Raw genomic sequence first — 22,945 nt, 5'->3', positions numbered from 1 at the left:
GTTGCGCTATTACCGAAATTGCAGACTTGCCGCAAACCCGCAATAATTATAATAACAGGGTGCGCTATAGTCATACCTAAATACCCAGATTCGGAAATGGCAACGAGTACAATTTGTTTAGACGCGGGCATAAGTTTTAATCAAAAAGATGCATAAACACAAACATTATTACACTCAGAGATTGTTACTGTTTGGCGAAAGTGTTTCTGCGGACGGTCACCGACGATAGTACACATGAGATATCGATGACCCATTTCGCATACAAAGCGAGATAGTGTAATGGTTGTGCGCCCGGCTTCTCGATCGGGTAGGTCGTGGGTTCGATCCCGGCCGGGCCAGACCAAAGACTCGAAAACTGGTATCCTAGGCTATCCTGCTAGGCGCTCCAGCAATCACGGATAGCATGGAGGAGAAAAAAACCGGGCGCGCAGACTAGATGACCTTACTATAAAGGCCGTATCGCATCTCCGTCGTCAAAGCATCTCGATGGTGCAGGCGAAAAAGAATACCGTATCTCTCTCTCTCTCTCTCTCTCAAACGATTCTCACTAATTTGCAGTACGCAGCATCGATACTACGAATTGTGAATTGACATTTCAAGAGGACGGGATTTCTAGTTTTAAATAAGAAACTCACTGACTACGCACGTAGTGTTTTAATACCGACAACGCGCTGGTTAATATCAGCCCGGAGCTTACGGCCTATAGCCTACGTAGGTCCCGATCAGCCAGTCGAATTTGATCATGAAATGGTGCGATTTTAATTATCAAGGTGTATTGCAGCAGGAGCAATATGGGCGAATGCCGCAACCTTATTAATGTGAATACAAATCCCGATGGTTTGAAATTCGTTCCGCGATATGGTTGCGCCCGATAGTGTCCGTCCAACAATGAAGTTTATTGGAATATAGAAGGTTCCTGCTTAAACTAATCGATTAAATTCAGAATTTCCGCCACAGATAATCTCGTGTTGCATCAATATTTGACAACGTAATTCAACGCCATGCACTGCACAATGCGCAGTACTGATAACAAATTAAACACTGACAAGCGACATCGAGGGAATTCGAATGCATAAAGCAGACAAGAATTAGTAGCCCACAGATGATAGCAAACGAGAAATCGCGCACATAATCAGTAATTCCTCAACTTGCGTACAGCACAATGAGGTCTGACATCGCGAAAATTGTTTGCTCATTGCAGCTGCATTGCTGCATTTCCCGATAAGCGTTAGCAAAGCCTTGTCAGAGTAATGAATATGCACACTTTGCGCAGGAATGTCTTTCTATTCGCCGGCATACACAAACACACTTTCCTATTTCGCGCTCCGATTAAAAAGACTATCACGAAACTAACTCAAGAATTATTTTGTAAACGAATATGCGCGCAAATACAAAATAATTGAGAGAAGTAGAACGTGAATTCGTTCGTCTGGTCAAGAGAGGAGATGGCGTTTCTCAGCGCAAGCGTGTCGAAATCGACGCCGTCAACGAGGTTGCTTCGATTGTATGATTTGTGATTACTACGGCAAGTTTTGGCAACTTTTGCAACTTTTTTTACAGCTTCCGGCAGCTTCCTAAATAGTCGGAAGATATGCAGAATGCTGATTCAAGCTGTTAGAAGGAATCTTATAGTGCAGCTTTTTGCAACTTTTGTATATTTTTATCATACAACTTTTTGCAACATTTTGCAACTTTTTCGATTTTGGTGGAATACACGGCCAAATTCGACTGAAATACGGTAAATCAGCACTGCAGTAACGCTCTTACGGGTATTTCGGGAGCTGAGCCGGAAAGTTGACCTTTTTTTAGTCAATCAATAGAGAATGCGGATGGAAAACTCAGGTTTGGGGCGCGGCCTAGAAATTTTAAGAGCCACTGTTATATGGTTCTATAGGCGCTCGTTACTTATTTCACATGTGCAAAATGACAACGACGACGAAATTCTGTGATCAGCACAGTTTGATACCATCAATATTTTTCACATGATGCGACCATGATAATTGGTCGTTTACATCCCCTCACCGCTGAGAAAGGAAATTACCACATCATCATGGAAAACCGGACAGTTAGAGTTGTGATACTATGCTACGTCACTTGTGACTGATTGATTGTGCACAACACCACCATTCGTGTCGTGAAGGTGCATTGTCCAGGAAGTCAAACGAGTTCATATCGACCTTTGTGCATCGAGAGAGATTTCATCGAAAATGATGGCATTCATTTGAAAAGTGTCTTTCCGAGATCGCTCGAATGTTAGTATTCCTTCTTACGTGGATATTGCTAAGATTACTCCTCAAATAGAAATAGTATGATCTATATGTTTCCAATGAAGTGAAAACACATGATGGTAGCCTATAGTAGCAATTGTTGCTCATTTGCAATGCGCGTTCACGCTTACTTTGAATGAGGTATCTCAATATATAATACTTGGTGTATGATGCATTCTTACACTCAAGTATCGCTGCTACAAGTCGTGGTTTCCAAGCTGTAGTCTACAAACGAACGTCAATGCAAATCCATAGTTGTGATAGTTCTGCCAATCATTATGTTAGTTGTCAAGCAATTCGTTCGATTCGACACGATGTTGTACACGGTACAGTGTAAAGGCAGTGCTAATCCGGAAATGGAAATCTGTGCATGTATCGAGAATTGGCAGGACATTCAGTTAAAAACGTAGGGACGAATTTGGTTCCAAGAATTGCTAAAGCGGAACAATTCGGAAGCAGGTTATGGCACGGTATTGGATAGGGTGTAGTAAACACTTCCGAGTGTTGTTACAAGAGGTTATAAGCAGTATTTTTGACATTCGCATTTCAGTGCAGGAGTTAGCAATGTTCGAAATGAAGACGGAAAAAACATTAAATTAAATTAAAATAAAACGCCACCGTTGCAGTAACCAGTGAGTTTCTCCGGCAAAATTTAAACCTTTTCGAGGACTTAAATTTATATATGTATAATGTATATATACATTATACAGCCCATATACCCACTTACAACTCGATCAAGGTCGCACATGCAAACATAGGTCATTTCTTTAGTCTCAATGTAGGACGATATCTTTGTAAATAATATAAAACAAAAAAATATATAAAAATGCTAATATATTATTTTACACAAGATGCGATTTTAAACAGGAAATGTATGGTATGAACCTTCTCAAATACACGTTTATGCGTTATATGTCTTTATGAGTAGGAGTATAGATACGTGTGAGTTTGTTTTGAATATATATTTCTGTTATTCAATAGAAGTTGTCGAAACTACTCATGCGCAAGTCCGTATCTAATATTTTCAGTCATTTTAGTATTTTCATGCATTTTCAGCCTACTCTTCAGCTTATTAAAAAACTTACCAGACCAATCGCGACCAATGTCCATTTTTTCGCGGGTCAATCAATACTTCTTTTTGCGGGCGCCACAGTTTTCACTACTCTGATTGAGACAGTTAGTTGAATTAAAATCATTGAAGTACAATCTTGACTAAGGTGCAGGGCATGGTATGGTATGGTATGGAAGTATGATATGGTATATATGGGACTAAATTTCGGTATCGAGTATGGAAGATTGCAAGTATGGTATGGTATGGAAGTTTCCCAAGTATGGTATGGAATTGTTTTTCCATACTTCCATACTTTTTCCATACTTTGACAGTTTTGCCAAAACCATGACAATGATCCTACTTTCGATTTGTTAAATTGATTGCGTGCCTCAGAAAATCGTTCACTGTCTATGTTCAAAATCTCAAATTGCGATTCATGACTCACCCATCCCGGTCGACATCTATTTGAAGACAAAATTGCGCAACGTGCATACGAATGAAATATATATTATTGATAATTATTTCAATCTTTAAACGTATTATATTCGACCGCTGTCGCGTTACAACTTGAATTTCGCTTATCGTAATTTCTACTCCGTAATCTACCAAGGAAGTTTTGAAATCGTAGACTCTAAGAATATAGATACCAGTTACATGAATATTTAAATCAATTTATTGAACTTGGAAATAATTTTCTACACATTGGTCGGATGATCATCACGCAATATCTATTAGACATAACCATAATTGTAATTCAAAAATATGTAGCTTGTTTTGGAGCGACGTTACGATATGCCGTCCTACAAGACGTATTGTAACTTCATGAGATATGGTTTTGTTTGTTTGTTTTGGGGTATTCATGGTGTTTGTCGACTACTATGGTCATTTACACCAGGCCGATATTCTTCTTATTTTCCGTAACTGCCGACTTATAGCACGGCCCACCTCTTGGCTTTTGTAAGACACCGCTGACGCGGATGAGGTGGCGAGGAGGAGCCTAGGTAAACCTCCAGCACTTAGGTATCGAAATTCGGAAGTCGACCTCGGTCGGACTCGAACCCGCACCCATTGGTGTTGCAGCCGCGGATTATACCACTGCGCTATCTCGCCACTACATGAGATATGGTGATCTATGATAAGAAACGGATACCCGGCTGTTGGCTAATGAAGCTAATATGTGTGTGTGAGTGTTTGACCCACAGAGTGCCGGGGAAATTCGACGTTTGAGCCGCTGTCGCAAAATGATATGTTGAGATATATTCTAATGCAGTGGTTTCCAACCGATGGGAAATTAGGCGTTTCCGGCTGGGAATAGACACACTTGAAATAACTCTTTACATTGTTAACCTAGTTTATTAAATGCCGATCGTATCTCTAATATTTCTCAGCTCATTTGCAGTTCCGCAATTCGTATTATTAGTGCCTCATATAAGCAGGATTCGACTGGACAGCGATGCGCGATCTTTCATAGAGGTTGTTATTCATTTCTATGCAAAATGGTGGATTGAAATATTCTGGACTCGCGAATTGCATAGCCGGACTCGTTACAGATCAAATGACATATTTATTTCTTTTCGAGTTATACCAGGCTATTGCGTCAAAACCAGGAAGTTAATCTATGCATTATTTGGCATTTACACATGTAAATTGATGCTACCTCGCTACATTTTCAAAAAATATCAACATCTTTCTATTTTGCTGTCGTCTGACACATACATTTTACGGAGACGCAACACTGCATGAACGATTACCAGTTCACTGCTCTTCACTTGTATTGCGTGCTGTTTAATTCTGGGGGTCTTAACTTTCGCCAATAGCAGCAAGTCTTCGCAAAACTAAGCCCTTCCAAATTTTATTGGAGGGGCAATTTTAAAGGGCGGAAATATAGATTTCAGGCTGTGGTGAATGAATAAAAAAGATTGGGAACCACTCTTCTGATTTGACAATACCTTTGTTTTATGTAATTTTGTAGACGGTGTTACTACAAGAAGTGCGTTAGCCTACTATACACTAGATTTACATGTCATGAGATTCTGTTGTGATTTCAAAATGATCCCGTGTGTATACTGTTTATATTTTACCTCCCGTCCTTCATGATTAGACACCCTGCATCGCTGACGACATATGATATGAAGAAACTGGTGATATCATTGGTGCATCAGGGCTGTTTAAATGGGTAATTTCAACAAAAACACTTGGAATATGAACGCCGGAACATTTCCACGCATCAAAATAGAATATTGCTTAAGAGGTTGGGCAAGTTGCGAAAGTACGGAATAAGTATCAAATATTGAATGGAAGAATATTGCGATGGTATGGAAAATTTTGAAGTATGGCATGGCACGATTGCGGCGGCTATGGAGTATGGAAAATTCCTATTCCATTTCATACCATACCATATGTCCTGCTAAGGTGACAGAGGAGTCCGTGTTTTATACAACAAATCGTTAACTTCTACTAGAGGAAAAGTAGAATGGTGCTGTATATTGTCGCTAAAATCTCTTGCTATTCAGCTAAATAGCCAATAAAGACATATAGCTCACTATAAACGGATTAGCAAAGATGTCAAGCACTGAGAATATGGACGATGAATCCTGCAGCTCTTCGCAGTACACTAAGTTTGGTTTGGATGCACCAAATTTTACAGGTTTCTATATATTTTATACTCGCATACTCAGTATCTGTATGTGTGTGTGTGTTGCCAAATGTCAGAAAAAAGTAAAAGCTGCATATTATGTATAAGATTAAAATTAAAATATTCATAAAGTAAATGGTCGTCGGAGATCAGTGATTCAAAGCCTTTCATGTTCCGTCCCTATACCTCAGCCTCTCTTGGACCGATACATTTCTACCAATATGACGGAAAACACCATGAATACCGACGTTCTATGTGGTCACCGGTTACCCCATGGCCCCTTTCTGGAAAATAGTGAACGGACTGAAAACTAATATCTTTTAATGAAAATAGACAATAAATTTCACGCGACTGTAAGTCCAAAAAGTCTGGGTGCAGATGTTGTGTAGAGCACTTTGACACGTGAAATAGGTTATGTGGACAGGAATTATGGATTTTGTCATCGTTTTCTTGCATTAAGCTATCAACTTCTATTGCTACTACGAGGTTACATGTTTGTGCTGTTGTCACAGTAAAAATCAAACACGAAATCGCTTGAAAATGCAGCATAATAGGCGTCGAGGTATTTACCCAAGATACGATAATAATAATAGTTACCTTCCATTTGCTAATAAGACGAAAATTGCTTATATACATGAAATTTGATAAATATACTCTGTTCAATTGAAGCTTTTATTCGAAATCAAAGTAACATTTTTGTTTTTATCAATTCTTTGCTATACTGCTACTAGAATTTTTTTACTGAAATGATACTACTTATAAATCTAAGCGTATAGTTTTGGTTAGATTTAGCCGTGACAATGGGAGGTCCGTAACCTTGGTCAATTTGTAACTTAATCTGCCAAATTTGTAGCAATTAGGGAGAACAATCTGTATCGTTGAGTAGAGTCATTGTATTGCATGGGTTTGATGTGAAGTATCTTTTTGTTTAGGATACATCAAGCGTCTGGGATTATGGTCATCCAAGAAACTGACGATTTTGCTCTTCATAGTGTCTATGATTGTATTAACGAGTGGAATAATTTGCCTCGTTTTGGCTAGAAAAATGACGTATCCCACCGAAAACCATGGTATTGCTTCAAGGCAGGTAATGACCATCGCTCATCACCAAATACTGGTCCTGGCGTTTACAAATGTTTGTTTCATGAGCAGGTGTCGGATTTAACAACAATGAAAGTCTTCTCGGCTCCGGTAAGTGAAAACGTTGTTACGATCTTATTACGAGGCCGTTGGTGTATTGGCGAATGAAGTAAGATTGAAACTGTAATGAAAACGTATCGAATTCCCAATGCTATTTACAACATTTAAGCTCAACGTTTGGAAGATATTATTGAAACCGGAAGTATTTAAGTTGACAGTCGAGCCGATGTAGAGTAACACATAAGTTTGCAAACTATCGTGGCTAGTTGTAACATGATCTTTCGGACAATTGTACTATATTACACGGACGCAATACAAAGCCTTGTTATTTGTAAATTAACCATCTGGATTTTGTGTAGATATCTAGCAGATTGAACGTGTCATTTGCGAGTGGACCGGGCCATGCATTTGTGTTCAACGGGAAAGTTAACGAAACAGGTTCCAGGTAATTCAGACAATGTTGTTGATACCAATTGGGCTACTATAACCTAACCTAACCTAATCTAAACTCCGTAACCAACTTTTGCATGTTCAGAATAGAAATTATTTATATATGACCCGTATATATGTCGCAATTAGTTACGATATATGGATTCCAGATTTTGTAAGAGACGCAAATTCGTGTATAGTGTGGATACTATAACCAACCGAGAATCCGCGAAGCGTTTTCATGGTGTTCGCAAAACCTCTAAATTTGAAAAAGGATTGGAAATGTAATTGGCAAGTTTTTTAAACTATAGGGAAATCAGGAGGCAGTTTCCCTTCATAATTGCTGAAACTTCTGGAATCACATCAACAGTATGGCCGCCTAAAATGAAATATCCCTCTGTGTCAATTCATGTCGATTGTCAAATTGCCAATAGCCTACTCCAACAAACAATCAGCTGTTCAAAGATGTTTTGTTGGGGTTTGTGGAACAAATAAAAAGCTGGATTAGCAAGGTCAATCAGACTGACTTCAAAATGTTTGCAGAAATCTTTCGATTTGAAGCTGTCATTCTCAGCAAATTAGTGAACAGTCGTTTGAAATAAAAATTATTGAAGTCTTTTTCCAAATTTGTACAAATATAGTGACTGAATCACCGGTAATTTTGTTGCTCTGTATTACTAACCTATACTTATTATTCTGCTTCCTGGTTTATTTCTTGTACAAATGAGTTATACCCATAGGCATCGAAAGATCACAGTTGCTTCAACGTGAAATGTTATGATATATTATAAGCTCTGGGATTTCCATTTCACAACACCGCTCTATATCAATGTGGGCTACTAGGTTACAAATTTTACCTTGACAGAAAAAAATTACTACACGTACTCAAATTAATTTCGAGATGTTTGCTGAACCATACCAAATCACCAGTGTTGCAAATGTACTTATGATTTCACGTCCGAGCCGTCTTCTGACGCCGTGCATTTGCGACTGTGGTTCATTTGCTACATCGCAGTATTTTAAAGGTAAATCAATCAGTATTCATGTGCCACGACAGGCGGTTTGTGCTTCATACTACTGTCACGATGTTGGAAATTTATTTCATGGCATGCCGAATGCAAGCGGACGCAGGAAATGTTGTTTTCTCAAATCGTGCGACTCAGGGAATATCAAATAGAAAGATACGGCAAACATCCCCAATCATATAAAATAAGATGAATGGGGGATATATGTCATCAATGTTGTATCGGCCAGTGGTTTTTATCCGTCGGATCGTGGCAAGTTTCCCGCCTGCCAGCTAAATATATTAGACTGCCAAATCTGAATTTCAAAATGCAACAATTAAGTTGCATGGATGCTTGTCCGTTAAGTAGAGAAATTAAACATGAAATTTCGATATTAGGAACGTATTTTTCTGCATGGTGTCGCATTGGAGAATTTGTTGTCCGTTTTGCTTTGTCGTACACGTCGCAATGCTGCAAGCGTTGGACCAAACTGTCTAAAAGTAACCTGCACGTTAGGAACAGTTGTGAAAGGGATAATAGTATGATGACACGTCTAAAATATTCCGTTAAATTTGTAAAGCACAATTTAGCGACTAGAGGCTAGTAAACAGCAGACTATATAGGCTAGGAAACAGCAAGTTCGCAATTCTGTAAGAATAACCGAACAATCAAACAGCAGGGGTCACCAACTCAAAACGGGTCGCGGGCCACTTCTCAAATTTCGTAGACGCCGCGGGCCGCATGTATTCGATATCGAGATGAAATAGGCCACCCAGTTTAGCAAATACGCTGTGAAACTTTTCGTCAGTACAATGCTGTGATCTCTAACTCGCACGTCGTTTTCTAAGCGTCTCGGTTTTAGCAGTGCATGGGCCATTGCGTGTCGAGGCTAGATGCCCATTTGCATCAGCTAATTCTTCCTCCATGGGATGCTATTATCGGCGAAGCCGTATCAGCAGGTGATGAATAGTGATGTTTAAAACACAGGATAATATCTTATTTTGAACAACAACAACAATATTTTGGTACTGAAATCAATTTCAGCATTTTAAAATGCTTTATTTAGCGTTTTGACGAAATCTCCAATTATAGGTTGCGGGCCTCGAATTATGAACTTGCGGGTGGAGTGTTGGTGATCCCTGTAGAGATGAATATATTTTTCATAAATGCAATATTGGTTCACCGGTCCGAAGCGTTTATATTTATGTTTTACCGGCTTGCGAGGTCTGATCGTGACTAAATGCTGGGAAACACTGGCATTGAATCGTTGTACGAGAATTTAAAATAGCTCTTTGGTGTAGCGGCAGGGAATCGGCTACACCAGTTATTTGTAGTTGATTCCGTAAGGATATTCATGTAATGTTTTGTTATTAAAATCGCAGATGGAACATAAACCTCAAAACCACAGAGGTTGGCGATAAAAGAGAGGTCCATTACCATTTCAATCCTCGCATGGACGAGAAAATAATAGTAAGAAATTCTTACGAAAACGGCAAATGGAGCGCTGAAGAAAGAAACATGTGCTTCAGAGAATTTCCTTTTCAACGGGGAGAAAAATTTCAGGTAACGTAGATAAACTGTAGCTCTGCACTGTATTATAATATTTTACTACATACGACGGGTAAATTACATAGGCCACAACATTAATAGACAAATGTCATGTTTTATGGTTCGGTGTATCCTGAATATTGGCGCAGATCTACACATGACATGGCATCAAAAAATTGACGTTGGCTGTCAGGGAATGAATGCACCGAATTCCATCTTTCTGAACGGATATATTAGTGATTACGATTAAGTTCCCATATTCCTGAATCGTATGAGGCAGCGCTGCCCTAGCTGTTGTTCCAGTATTCTTGCAATAGGATTATAAGCAGTAGAAATTTCACGTATGATGCACCGCTTTAGCGCCGTCGAATCGTTGCGATATTTAGACTGACAAATATTGGTACGGTCAAGATCTACTTTATAGAATATCTCGTGAATACTTTATTGACAATACCAAGACTTAAAAGCTATTAGATATCATTTAAGTGGATAGTAGTATGACGGAATATACATATATGGTATGTAATGGTGCGTAGCACATTTATATCAATTTCTATCAAAAGGCCTCACATGTACTCAATATGACCAATATAGCCAATAGTCATATAGCGGAGATAATGCGAACACCGGAAAGGTTCCTTATCGTTTGAACAGTTTCAATCTTTATAGTCTGGCTGTGTGAGTGGATGGTAATACAGGTATGCACTTTTACATGATGAATCCTACGACCCGGTGTTATTGACAGCACACTTCACGAAGTTGCATGTTTGCGGAAACTCCAAATGTCTTGTAGAGTGTCGTGGTGTAGTAATAACTGGCGCCGAAATGCAGGTGCCTGTTAGTCACCTACACGAAAGTTGCACATGTACAGCTATAAACTAATGCATACCAACGGCCTGCAGTCATATTAGGATTATTCCGCTCTCTCATGATGGTGAATACAGTCGGACTCACACCTGTAAATTATGCGTATTTTTCTTGGGATAAAGTAGAGGTTGCTATGTCCTAATTCAAAACTCTAAGGCAGGGGTGCCAAACATACGGCCCGCGGGCCGCATCCGGCCCACCAGACTATTTCATCCGGTCCGCCAACCGATTCTGAAAAATGACTGCGTTATCCAGCACATTTCTGATAAATGTTGAGATTTTTTGTACGAAATACTATCATCAAATAATCCCTGAAGACATCAAATGTCGGGAATGTTCATAGGCCCCATTTTAACCATCCGACAGGGGTATTGTGGTTACATTCTATAGTCGCCATCAGCATAAAAGAGCCGCCATTTACATTCATTTCCAATTTAATTCAGCGGAGAAACCCGAATCGCGTTGTACTAGTAATGAACCAGCTTTAATAAATCTCTTGTATTCCCCATAATGCATATACCTGACTATTGCCAGATTACGACTAAAACAAAGCAATCATAGCAATATACTAACTCATATCGTCGGTACGGAAATTGAATCATTTGAATGGTCCGGCCCGCGAGCGATTAGATAGTTTGAATCCGGCCCGCGACGCAAGCTGAGTTTGACAGCCCTGCCTAGGGACATCATATGGTGCAGAGGCACGAAAAAAAGTCTCTCAAAAATACGCTATTCAAGAAACAACTTTGTGCTCCGTCCGAGCATTGAGTTTACAGCGCGGCAGTTATGGTCCCGTGAATTCTTAAGGCATATTTAGGTATTTGCGCGTTCGCATGGTCGCACAGTGTCTATTCGAACTCTCAGCATTGATGTAAGCTTAGATGATTCGTGAACCATCCATCTCAAAGGCATATTGTTCTATTTCTAACTATAGTACATCATCCTGCAGGTGAAGATCATAGTCCGGAAAGATAAGTTCCTCACCTATATCAACGACGAACACTACTTCGACTTCTCGACCAGATTACCAAATTTATCCGAAATCGATGAAATTGCCATATACGGAGATGTTATGATGGACAGCGTGGTTGTTTCAAGAATTTCGTGAAATTCGTCGATTGAACACCACCCACCGATAAAGAATAGTTTTTCGTAGTTTGATGATTACCTCATCATTACTATGACCAATACTGCGGGACAAGATAGTATCGTATTTTCATATCCACATCACAAATATTGTGATGACTTACTTTCCCTTGGAGCAATTAGATTTAACCAGGTCTCTCTCTTCGTCCATAATGTTAGTGTACTAGTTCAATTGTGTTATGACAATGCCAGCGTATGCTTCGGAATGACGCGTGCCTAATGTTACAATAAAAATCACCGTTTCTCCTACGAATACTCCGGTGGCGTGGACGCCACATATTTGTATATCATGTTATTAGCACGTATACATCGTGAACTTATATCTCTTGTGATGTTCTACAATTGAGAGTTTTCACAATGTTCGCAACATTTAGATCTCGGGGTGATGATAACGTCTATAATAAATGCTTGGTGAGCGACTATATGACATGAATTGCAGAATGTCAGCAAGTCCGTGAAGCATCCTTCAACCCTCATATATCCACGTTCCCTCGAGTATATCATTGATTTTATGTCATTGTGTAGATTCCGCTCCCGAAACCGCTATCCTGGTTATGACCATGACCATGCTCGTAATTCAAAGACGGGAACATAAAGAGAAATCATATTTTGATGTTCCTACGCTCACTGTTTCCCTTTCCAAGTGTCAGATTTATTTTTCTGGTGTAGGATATTGCATTATGGCAGTGGTTCTCAACCGGGGGTCCGCGAAGCAATTTCAGGGGGTCCGCGAGACCTCTAAATTTTCAAAATGATTGGTAACCTAATTTTAACTTTTTATAGCTTGAGAAAGCATGAGGTAGTTTGGCACCGCAACTGCTAAAACTTCATGACTCACATCATCATAATAATCGCCTCACATGAAATATCCTACTGTGCAAATTCATTTTAATTGCCAAATTGCCAATATCCTACTGATACAGACATATTGCTGTTTAGGGGCGTTTTGGTGGGGTTTGTGGAAAAAAATGAAAATATGGAGATAGTAAGGTCAAATAGGGTGACTTCGTTAATGTTTGCAAACCCTTTTCGATTTGAAGTTGTCAGTCTCATCTAATCAGTGTACAGTCGTTTGAAATAAAAATTTCTGAAGTATTTCGTCTTATTTGTCCCGATGAAGGGATTGGAACCTCGCCACGAAATTGATTTTTATCCTGTGATTTACATAACCACTATTCCAGAATAACTTCAAGATGAGATGCCACATAACAATGACTAGGCTGGACGTAATATGTTCATTAACAATATTTTTTGTTCATTTTGGTGCCATAAATGTTGCGATCACACCAAAAGTAGCTTATCGTCGGAAGCGTTCCCCGTTAATATTGCAGTAGCCACCATCCAACATTCCAGCTAATTTTTGACGAGTCATGCGCACATTCACCAAGTCACTGCGCAGACCCTTGCACAACAGTGTGTAACGACTAAAAAAAGGGTCATCTTTTCGGATTTTTTTGTGCGCAAGTTAGATTTTTTGTGCACAGAGACCATGTCAACACTGCGCACGTGCGCAGCTTAGAGGGAACATTGCCTCTATCTTTTTTGAAATGGATTTTTGGCACTCATCGCTCATATCAAATCGAAGACGCGGATCTTCAAGACACGACCACGTACTTCAAGAAATACAGCTGTAAAATTAGCTTTGAAATAATAAAAGTCGACCCAATTTCTACATAAATTGTATGTTAATTTCAAAATAAGTCATTTTGTTGCAGTTTATCACAAGCCTAGAGTTCATATTTGCACAAGAGAGATGACGGTTGCACCATAATAGAGCTAAATTTGAACTAATACTTGAGGGGGTCCGCGAGGGTTCGTGACGGCCAAAAGGGGTCCGCGAAGCCAAAAAGGTTGAGAACCACTGCATTATGGTTTGTTTGTCTGTGATATTCATGGTGTATATCGACTACTCTGGGAATTTACACCAGGCCGAATTCGTCATTTTTATTCCGTAGCTGCCGACTTGTAGCTCGGCCCACTTCTAGGCTTTTATAGGACACCGCTTGTACGGATGAGATGGCGAGGAGGAGCCTAGACAAACCTCCAAAACTTTGGTAGGAATTCTGGAGTCGACCTCAGTCGGACTCGAACCCGCAACCCATTGAGCGACAAACATAGCTACCAACTTTTATCCCAGTTACATTTCGAGACTATACGCATATTGATTTGAAACAAGTAATGAAACCTTACAACTCTGTCGCGACCCGGTTTCCCGTTTGTCAAATTGTCACAATATTTTAATGTGATGCTAAACACGATAGAGTCAGTCAATGAAATATCGCCCGTTGTCGTAAGCACTTCCAACTTGACAACTGCTTGCACATAACACGATCGAACACGAACACGAACTTTTTGACCGCGCGGACCTGTGAAACATAAAAAAAGATGTTGCGGACCGGTGAACCGAACAAAATAAACCCTTAATTATTTACAATGCAACTCAATATAATATTGTAAACTTAATTCAATGCTGTCTTTACAAAAAAATATATTTGTATCTGGTTCTACTAAAGTTTCAGCAAGGCGAAGTCCTGTTAAATATTATTACTTCATTGTGATTATGAGGTATCGTTTGAAAGATAAGCGACATTGCTGTTTCCTATATCCTCTATTATACTGCCAAGAGACGATTAAAATTGCAATGTCGGAAAGTTCGTTGGAAGGTTTTCGTAGCTTTTAGATATAACTCGCCGGAAATGCGTTGCCCCTTTTAAACAGATTCTTATAACGCGTGCACCATTGTAAAGTACGAGCGAAGTAGATAATGAACTCTCCTTTCGACACTATGTAGAAAAATACCTACCAAACTGTTAAATAAATTTAAAATTTGATGTTTTATCTCTCTAATTAATCGACTAGCATCCAACCTCCGATGTCTTGCATTTTGGAATTGAGATGTAAAATTTTGATTTACGTGGCGGGCCGCCTGTTGAGAACCACTGATCTAGAACACCTTCGTATTCGATCCCATATTCGTTATTAAGGTAATAAAGCAACAACTCTTTAGGCCAAGTAAAATAGATGCAGGAAACGATTCCCTCATTCCCTGCTTTACATATTTCAAGATACCGACAATAATCAGACGGCCATACAAGCAAGTGTCAGGATATGCATATTTATTTACGGGAAGCGTTAAGTTGAAAAGTGGTGTTCAAAGGTATGTTCGAAAGAATTTCCTTAGCATACGAATCTATTTTCGTCGGCAGTTGGTGCATAAATTCTATTTGTGGGCTTTTATAAGTACATAACTTCGTTATTGCAACAAACTATATGTTCGTATTGCCAGATTTGTTCGCGAAGAAGATATGTAATTATCCTCCGTAAATCACGCGTAAATTTGATTCTGAAATAACCTCTGTCAAATATATTTCCTTTTCAATAACTATCTTGAGCACATTGTCAAAGTAAATATCGAGCGTAAACTGCAACATATCCACAGAAAAGAACAGTTTGGACCGATGAGGTGCCCGGTTTGTTTCCATCTCCGCTGTGGATTGGTATGGTTTTTGACAGGTCTGAAAAGGAAATAAAATCCTCTGTAAGTCATTGTTTTTAAGAAGTGGAACCCTGTGTCATATTTACTACGAAGTATATACTACCTGCAACGTGAAAGGATGCGCTACCTGCGATTAATCAGAGTAACATAATTTACCAATATCCGTGCCAGTCGGTATGTGTATCGCACATCTCAACGGTTGCGACATAGAATTCGTCAACATGTTCCGCGTGAAATTAAGAAAATCGCAAAATAATGACTTATCTTCGTCATCACCAGTCTCTAGAGCTACCATGCGCGACTATGATCTGATAACAGCACATAATTCTACTCTGTCAAAAATCTGGTAGATTTACTGGGAAATCTCTGTAAATTTTGCAACGAATGACCGGTCGCAGCTAATAACTGTGCGTAGGTTGTAATTTTACATTGTGATATGTAATATTACCTCGATTTAGCTGTAAAGTCGAGTAACCAGAATTTCTTCGCAAAATTACTGACAGTTACTCGTTACTGAAGTTTACCAAGCTATTGGCAAAATTGATTATCTTGAAAATCTCTGCAGCCAATTTATACGTGGAGTTGAATGTTACTAATATGATTCTCGTGGTGATTTGACCTGATTCAACCTCGTTGGCGAGACTGGGGTCTGTCATACGGAAATTGTTGGCCCTAGTAACAATTTCAGTATAGTACATAGTAGGGTAAAAGAAACAACTGACAATCCTAGCTAATGTGGTACACCATAGCCGCTATATTATATTGTAAGGCTATGGCTATAATGCCGGTCTCGCTGGTTACATTCGTTGTCACGGATAGAACTGATGAGTTAGAACAGGGGTCACCATCCTATTTGCAACCAAGAGCTACTTCTCGGGTACTGATTGAAGCGACGGGATACCCTTTACTCCCACCATTTACCCGTACCACACTGAATCTCCGCTTTGATATTCATAGCACTGGGCAGAAATCACATCGCGGTAAGACTTCTAAGAGAGTGTTTTAAACATCTCATTTCAACCAGCTGGCCACTAAAATTTTCTAAGAAATCATAAATTACTTTGCTCCATGTTTGTATAAATTATACAACAACAGTCAACTGAAATTGTAAAATAAATTATGTCTCAGACTTTAGACTAGACATCGTGTTATCTATCAGTCACTGGGAAGCCTGGCGTTGCATGATATCAACTAGTGCGCTGTACTCTGGTATGTGACTTGACACTGCAACAACGAAACACCCAAAAGGCTGGTTCACAACGATAAGTTGAACCAAACACGCATGCAACCTTAATAGCTGCTGCGCCTACACCACTGTACTTTTCCGCGTCAGCAAGGTACCAAAGGTTCTCTGTAGCCTGATGGGTTTTGAGGTGGAGGTCATTTTGAAGTGTTACAATTTCAATCTCCAGCTATCGAATGCTAACATTCGATAATCCAACTGTTCAGTATCCAGACATGACTGATTTCAATATAGCGGACAGCAGCAACGATTAAAGAAAGTTAGAAACATGGTAGGCTACTAAACTTCGGTCAGTGTAAGAGAAACAAGCTGTGTGAAAAGATGTTATACGTAATGGGCATACAGATATTGAAAATCTGCTAGTACTTTACGACTATCTGCTACTGAATGAGAATAGCAATGTTATTTCCTACTTTGGCATCGTCCTTGACGTCGAGCTGCCATAACGGACCCCCCTCCCCGTCATTTCAAGAAGACCGTTGATGACATTCCGTGATATCGCCTGTATAGGCAATGGGTCGTATCGTACGTGCTCGATGTCTTGTGATTCGAATAAATGTTGGTATATATCTAATTGTAATTGTTGTAATTGTAAGTGTTTATATATATATATATATATATGCATTGTCATTTGTTACACGTTAGTGAGATCAAACAGGAATAGCTAAATCGATCAATCTATATATTTTAAAGCTCACTGGTAATAATCTTGACGAATATTGATAAATGCTGCTATTCGATGCATTTTTAGAACAGGCTTGCGGGCTACTCATCTGATCCTCGCGGGCTACCTGGGGCCCGCGGGCACCGCGTTGGGGACCCCTGATGTATTGCATACGAACGACGGGTTGGGATTTTTTTCCAGATTGACGAAGATATCAATTCAATACGGCTGAGTACATGTGTAAATGCTGGTAATACAAGCGTGTTGACGAACTTACGCGTAAGCTCCACTCTTCCACTCTACTCACAGACGAACACTAAAGAATAAACTATAGTCAGTACCATTTGACGTAATAAGCAATTGGTGGGGATTCCAGCAAACTGTGCCCGCGGGCCACATTATCATGTACGACAGGAAACTCTCTGCGGGCCGCTCCAAATCAGGTTGCGGGCCGTATGTTGCCCGTCCCTGGACTAGACGCATGCAAGCGAGAGAGATATATGACTGTAAGTTGGACGAAAAGAGTACCAAAGGCAAAGACCAATGAACATTACAACATGCATTATCACGGCGCAAATAACTTAATTAGGCGAAAAGCGTCAAAATTGGTCAATTAAACAAACAAACAAACATTTGCAGACGTGAATCATTAATAGACGACTTGTAATTAATTGTATATGCGCTCAAGTCTCGTCGCTGTGAGTAAGCATTGAGTCTTCACGTTTTTTGCAGTCCAAATAATAGCACAGTAGGCTAATAAGGACGACTTCAAGGGGTTTATTTACTGTTTGGATTGCATTGCAGGACAGCGCACAAAACAGATTTTGGTAGTTCTATATATTTGTCTTTTATTTAGCAGGCTGTCTGTGGTAACTGTAACTTCGAGACTCAGTTCTGCGTGAAACTGCAGCAACACACCGTGCAGTATACAATTTATATAGCAGTGTAGTACATCTCCTGTCGTGAGAAATGTATAGTTCAGATGTTCCAGAATGGTGGTCCGAATATGGTGCGTTCCGGGCGGCAATAATATGATGATATTTATTAGCGCACGCAACTGTTCGTCCATAATCACTCACAGTAAATTGAGTTTAGGTAGCACTTTTTTTATGGTGATAATACTCTCCCCAATCTCGATACCGTCAGCCCTCAGATTATTTGGACTTCTAGGCTACTTGATGAAGAAATCCTCCGTCTGCCACCAACGAGGTTTGCCGCAGCTGAACGGTTACGTTATGCAAACACTCAAACTGGCGAGATATTGCACGACTTCGCGGCATAGTCTGCCGGTAATTCCGTCGTCAACTGTGCTTTGTGTGTCCACAAATAGTTGAGTGTCAGTATGCACAGTGCCCTGCGCAGGCTAATAGCACATGACTGGTGAGTAGGGGTGTTCAAAAATGACCATTTCCCTCAAATCGTACTGGCTACTTGATAAAATTGCTAGGTTACATAATTTAAGCCTACACACCAAATTTGGCTCAATTCCAGCCAGTAGCCGCATTGCCACAGGAGAAGAAAGTTATATGAAAAAAAAATAACATACCCGCACAATCCTAGTAATTGATGACGGTCATTCATGGACAGGGTTAGGCTTCATTCACTTCTTATCTATGCAATGCACAAATCAAGATTTTATTCTAGAACAACGTGCGGTATCCTTGATGGTTGTCCAAGCCAACACTTACACCTTCTTGAATAATTATTACTTACATAGGATTCATGATTAACATACAATTATATCGACCAGGGTTGTCAGCTATTCTTAAGGCAATCGTACAATATTGGCAAATTGACTAAAATATTGCCAAATTATCTTTAATATCCTAAATATCCTTATACATAAAGAGGAATGGCTGGTTTCAAAGGTCTAATTATGCTTAAATTAGGTTGCAAAAGGACTATATTGAGGTATATACGTCATGGGTGAATTTGATTTTTGCGTTGCAGAGAGTGCTCAAGTTAAATTGGTTGAGTTCGCAATATCACGAAGTTTGTAGTACAAACAAAGGTGGTACGAATACGATTTAGGCAAATATTTCCTACGGGTCAGCAAGATTAGTGGCATCACCAATTAATTATATATTGGCGTGCGCCTTAACGATCTAGACTCGGCCTGAGATCATCAGTCCAAGAACATGAAACCTTGTCTAAGCCTAAATGGTGTGTTTGTTTGTTTTTTGGGGTAATCATGGTGTTTGTCGACTACTGTGGTCATTTACACCAGGCCGATATTCTTTTGTATTTTTCCGTAACTGCCGACTTATAGCACGGCCCACCTCTAGGCTTTTGTAAGACACCGCTGACGCGGATGAGGTGGCGAGGAGGAGCCTAGGTAAACCTCCAACACTTAGATATCGGAATTCGGAAGTCGACCTCGGTCGGACTCGAACCCGCACCCATTGGTGTTGTAGCCGCGGATTATACCACTGCGCTATCTCGCCACTCCTAAATGGTGTGGTTCGCATTACAAACGGGCTATTGCAATGGCGAGTAGATAAACTGCCCAAAGTGCCAAGTGACTTAATAATTCGATGTAATGCAATATAGAAATTAATCGGACATGAGGCATCAATGTGCTTACTATAATTTCATTTTTTCAACAGCCTCTAATACTTGGTTATGTAGGTACACTACTAAACAGCCAACCAACATGGATAGGTGCCAAAAATCTAATAATGTGCATTCAAATATGGCAAATGTCAACACTGGCATCGGCTGCTATTATCTTCAAGGTCCATACACGGCGGTTGTGTCCGAGTAACGGATACCGACTCCACTATTTATTTATTTTTTCTAGGCAGAGACGTAATCCTCTCGCGAGTAAAAATTCCCTTTAACTTTGCGATATAAACGCATCGGGAACGTTACTCACTTGTGAACTAGAAAAGCACAGCTACCAACAAGTTTTTTTGAATTGCGTCCAAACGACAAAAGCTAGTGACTCACTGCACTTCATATCCTATCAAGTTTATTTGAATTATTCCACGTCAGATAAAGTGAGAAATATCGAAAATTTTCATTCGCACTTGATCCGGATTTTCATTCGCACCAATCGCATTGAAATTATTTTCATTCGCACAAGTGAGAACCGTCACACAGGTTGAAAAGCAGTGCATGGTCTTGGGCATCCCGCAGGACAATCAACCGAACGTTTAGAGGCTTTCGTTCCCTAAACCTTGCATGTATCTTCTGATCGAGAGCCCGACTTCATCGTCATGATGCGAAGCGCGAATAAATATCTCAATTTATGACTGAATTCTGTAAATACTATTAGTTATTGCATATCATACAATTGCCAACGTGATCGGATTTACCGGTAGAGCTAAGGGTGGTGGTGTATTCGAGGGTTTAGGCCTTTAGGGCATGCTGATGTTTGTTTGTGTTATTCATGGTGTTTGTCGACTACAACGGTAATTTACTCCAGGTCGATTGTCTTTATTTTGATTCCGTAGCTGCCGACTTGTAGCTCGGCCCACTTCTAAGCTTTTGTAAGATACTGCTTGCGCGGATCAGGTGGCGACGAGGAGCCTAGATAAACAGGGCATTTTAACGATGTACAATTTAATATTATTCATGCATTTATCGGGGGGGTTCGTTGTTATGAATTAATCTGTTGCATGTTGTTGTTTCGTGACCTTCCGGTTGCTATATGGTTGTAAGATATTGGAATCGTACAACTGTACCAGACTAAACTAAAAGAAGAACCACTCAAATGAGACACACATGATTCCAAGATCACATTTCATGACGGGGTGCATCATTTTCTCAGATTTCCAAGACAGGACTATTCGGTGCCGACTATTTAGGCACGTATATGAACAATTGGCAATTGGACAAATGGACATATGTATATCAACGAAGCTGAAATGTCTATTTCGAAATATTGAACTAAATCATTTTTTTCTGGGAGATGGAATAGTCATATTAAAATCAAGTCATGTACGACGTACGTAGAGCGACGTTAAATTGCGCCAACCGCGAAGAAAAATTTCTAGCATAATGGTTCTAACAAAAAATACTCTATGAATTTATGATCATTCGCGAAATAATGTTAGACTATCATACGAGCTCGCCTCCCAATTGGAGGTGCTGCTTGGGGGATTTGAAAGAATTAGAAGGCACGCAATTATTCATCTTGAGCTATTATGCTCATACCACAAGGTAAGACTATTCATGGGAGTCGGAAGATTTAGCTTCAGGCGAGTCACTTGTAATTGCTCACTTGGTTGAAGCATGCAGATTGTTCGTTACTTAAAAGATCGCTCACACGTATCACAACTATTTAAAAGCGAAAGTTGGTCTTTGGTGAGATGCGCACGATTCCCAATTTGCATTTATTCGCGGGGTGCAGCATTCATTGCCTCTGCTCCCTGCAGGGGACCGTGGGACTTGGATTGCAAGGACTGGGCCACCCCGTGCGATCTTCGGCCAAAGTTCTAACTCCGGAGATCTTTCTGGGATCGCACTTAGTGTATTTTTGGCACCGATAAGCTGTCGCCTAATAGTTCCGCAACCGTTGGCAGCACACACAAATACAATAAGGTTTAATTATGTACATAAAGCGTATTTTTATTTATGCATTTTTTATTTATAAAGCGGCTGGCACTCAACAATTAAAAAACTACTAAAAGTATATATATCGCGTGAAGAAAAATTTCAAGTTGAATAGATATCCTCAAAAATACTAAACCTATTATATTCATTTACGAAGAATTTGAAAAAAGAATAGGGTTATTGCCCTATTCGCCCACTGCTGGCTACGCTAGTGGTTAGAAAGGTTTTCGTCTTTGGTCCGCCAGTTCAACATCTTTGTCACAAGATCTTCCATAATTTTGCAAAGGTAGCCGGTGAGCGAGATTGGTCGGTTTGTTTACGTTGATTGGTTTACTCTTCATTTACTTTGTCGATTTCTTCAGTCAGTATTTCATTGAAAGAGTCGAGTGATTGTACATGGCTCCAGGTTTTCGAGCCGGATATTGCTCGTGTATTGCGTCCCTGATACGGCCTGCCAAGACCTAACAGGAACTTCATATTGTTTCTGGGCTCAAGATCTGGCCCTTTTTGTAAGATACCGTATTCCATCAAATTTGTGCCACGCGGTCAACATTATATTTGATAGGAGATGTAGTTGAATTCCAGTCTAGCACTAGCAAATTTCCGACTAGAGTCATAAATTGAAAATACATTCTGCCTGTAGCTGGAATCAATGAACATTTTGGTACATATAAAGAAAATTATTATCATTTTGTTGAAATCGTAAAAAATGTGCGGACCAAACTAACGTCAATTTTCGACATTGGTCCAAAAAAATACAATCCAAAATTTATTTTTTGCTACAAATTTAATCTTCAAACATTTGTTCTTTGCACTTCTGGCAAAGTTGTTCCGTTTGACTTCCCCCTCTGCAATTATGTTAGTGCCAGGGACATCAACAACGGACTTATCCGAATTC

At 39.8% G+C, this 22,945-nt stretch overlaps 1 protein-coding gene across 1 annotated transcript; it reads left to right on the top strand.

Moving 5' to 3' along the window:
* The first annotated feature begins 5,727 nt into the window (after positions 1-5,727).
* On the top strand, positions 5,728-12,765 carry LOC145443559 (galectin-7-like). Its single transcript, XM_080321502.1, has 6 exons — positions 5,728-5,965; positions 6,886-7,040; positions 7,106-7,144; positions 7,453-7,538; positions 9,909-10,089; positions 11,891-12,765. Exons 1-6 carry the CDS (start codon positions 5,881-5,883, stop codon positions 12,047-12,049), a joined length of 705 nt encoding a protein of 234 aa, XP_080177628.1. The 5' UTR covers positions 5,728-5,880; the 3' UTR covers positions 12,050-12,765.
* The last annotated feature ends 10,180 nt before the right edge of the window (positions 12,766-22,945 follow it).

The sequence above is a fragment of the Botryllus schlosseri genome, chromosome 7, assembly GCF_051294905.1.
Source record: "Botryllus schlosseri isolate E-star chromosome 7, Bs_hap1, whole genome shotgun sequence".
Taxonomy (NCBI): domain Eukaryota; kingdom Metazoa; phylum Chordata; class Ascidiacea; order Stolidobranchia; family Styelidae; genus Botryllus; species Botryllus schlosseri.
This window is presented reverse-complemented; position numbering and strand designations above follow the sequence as displayed.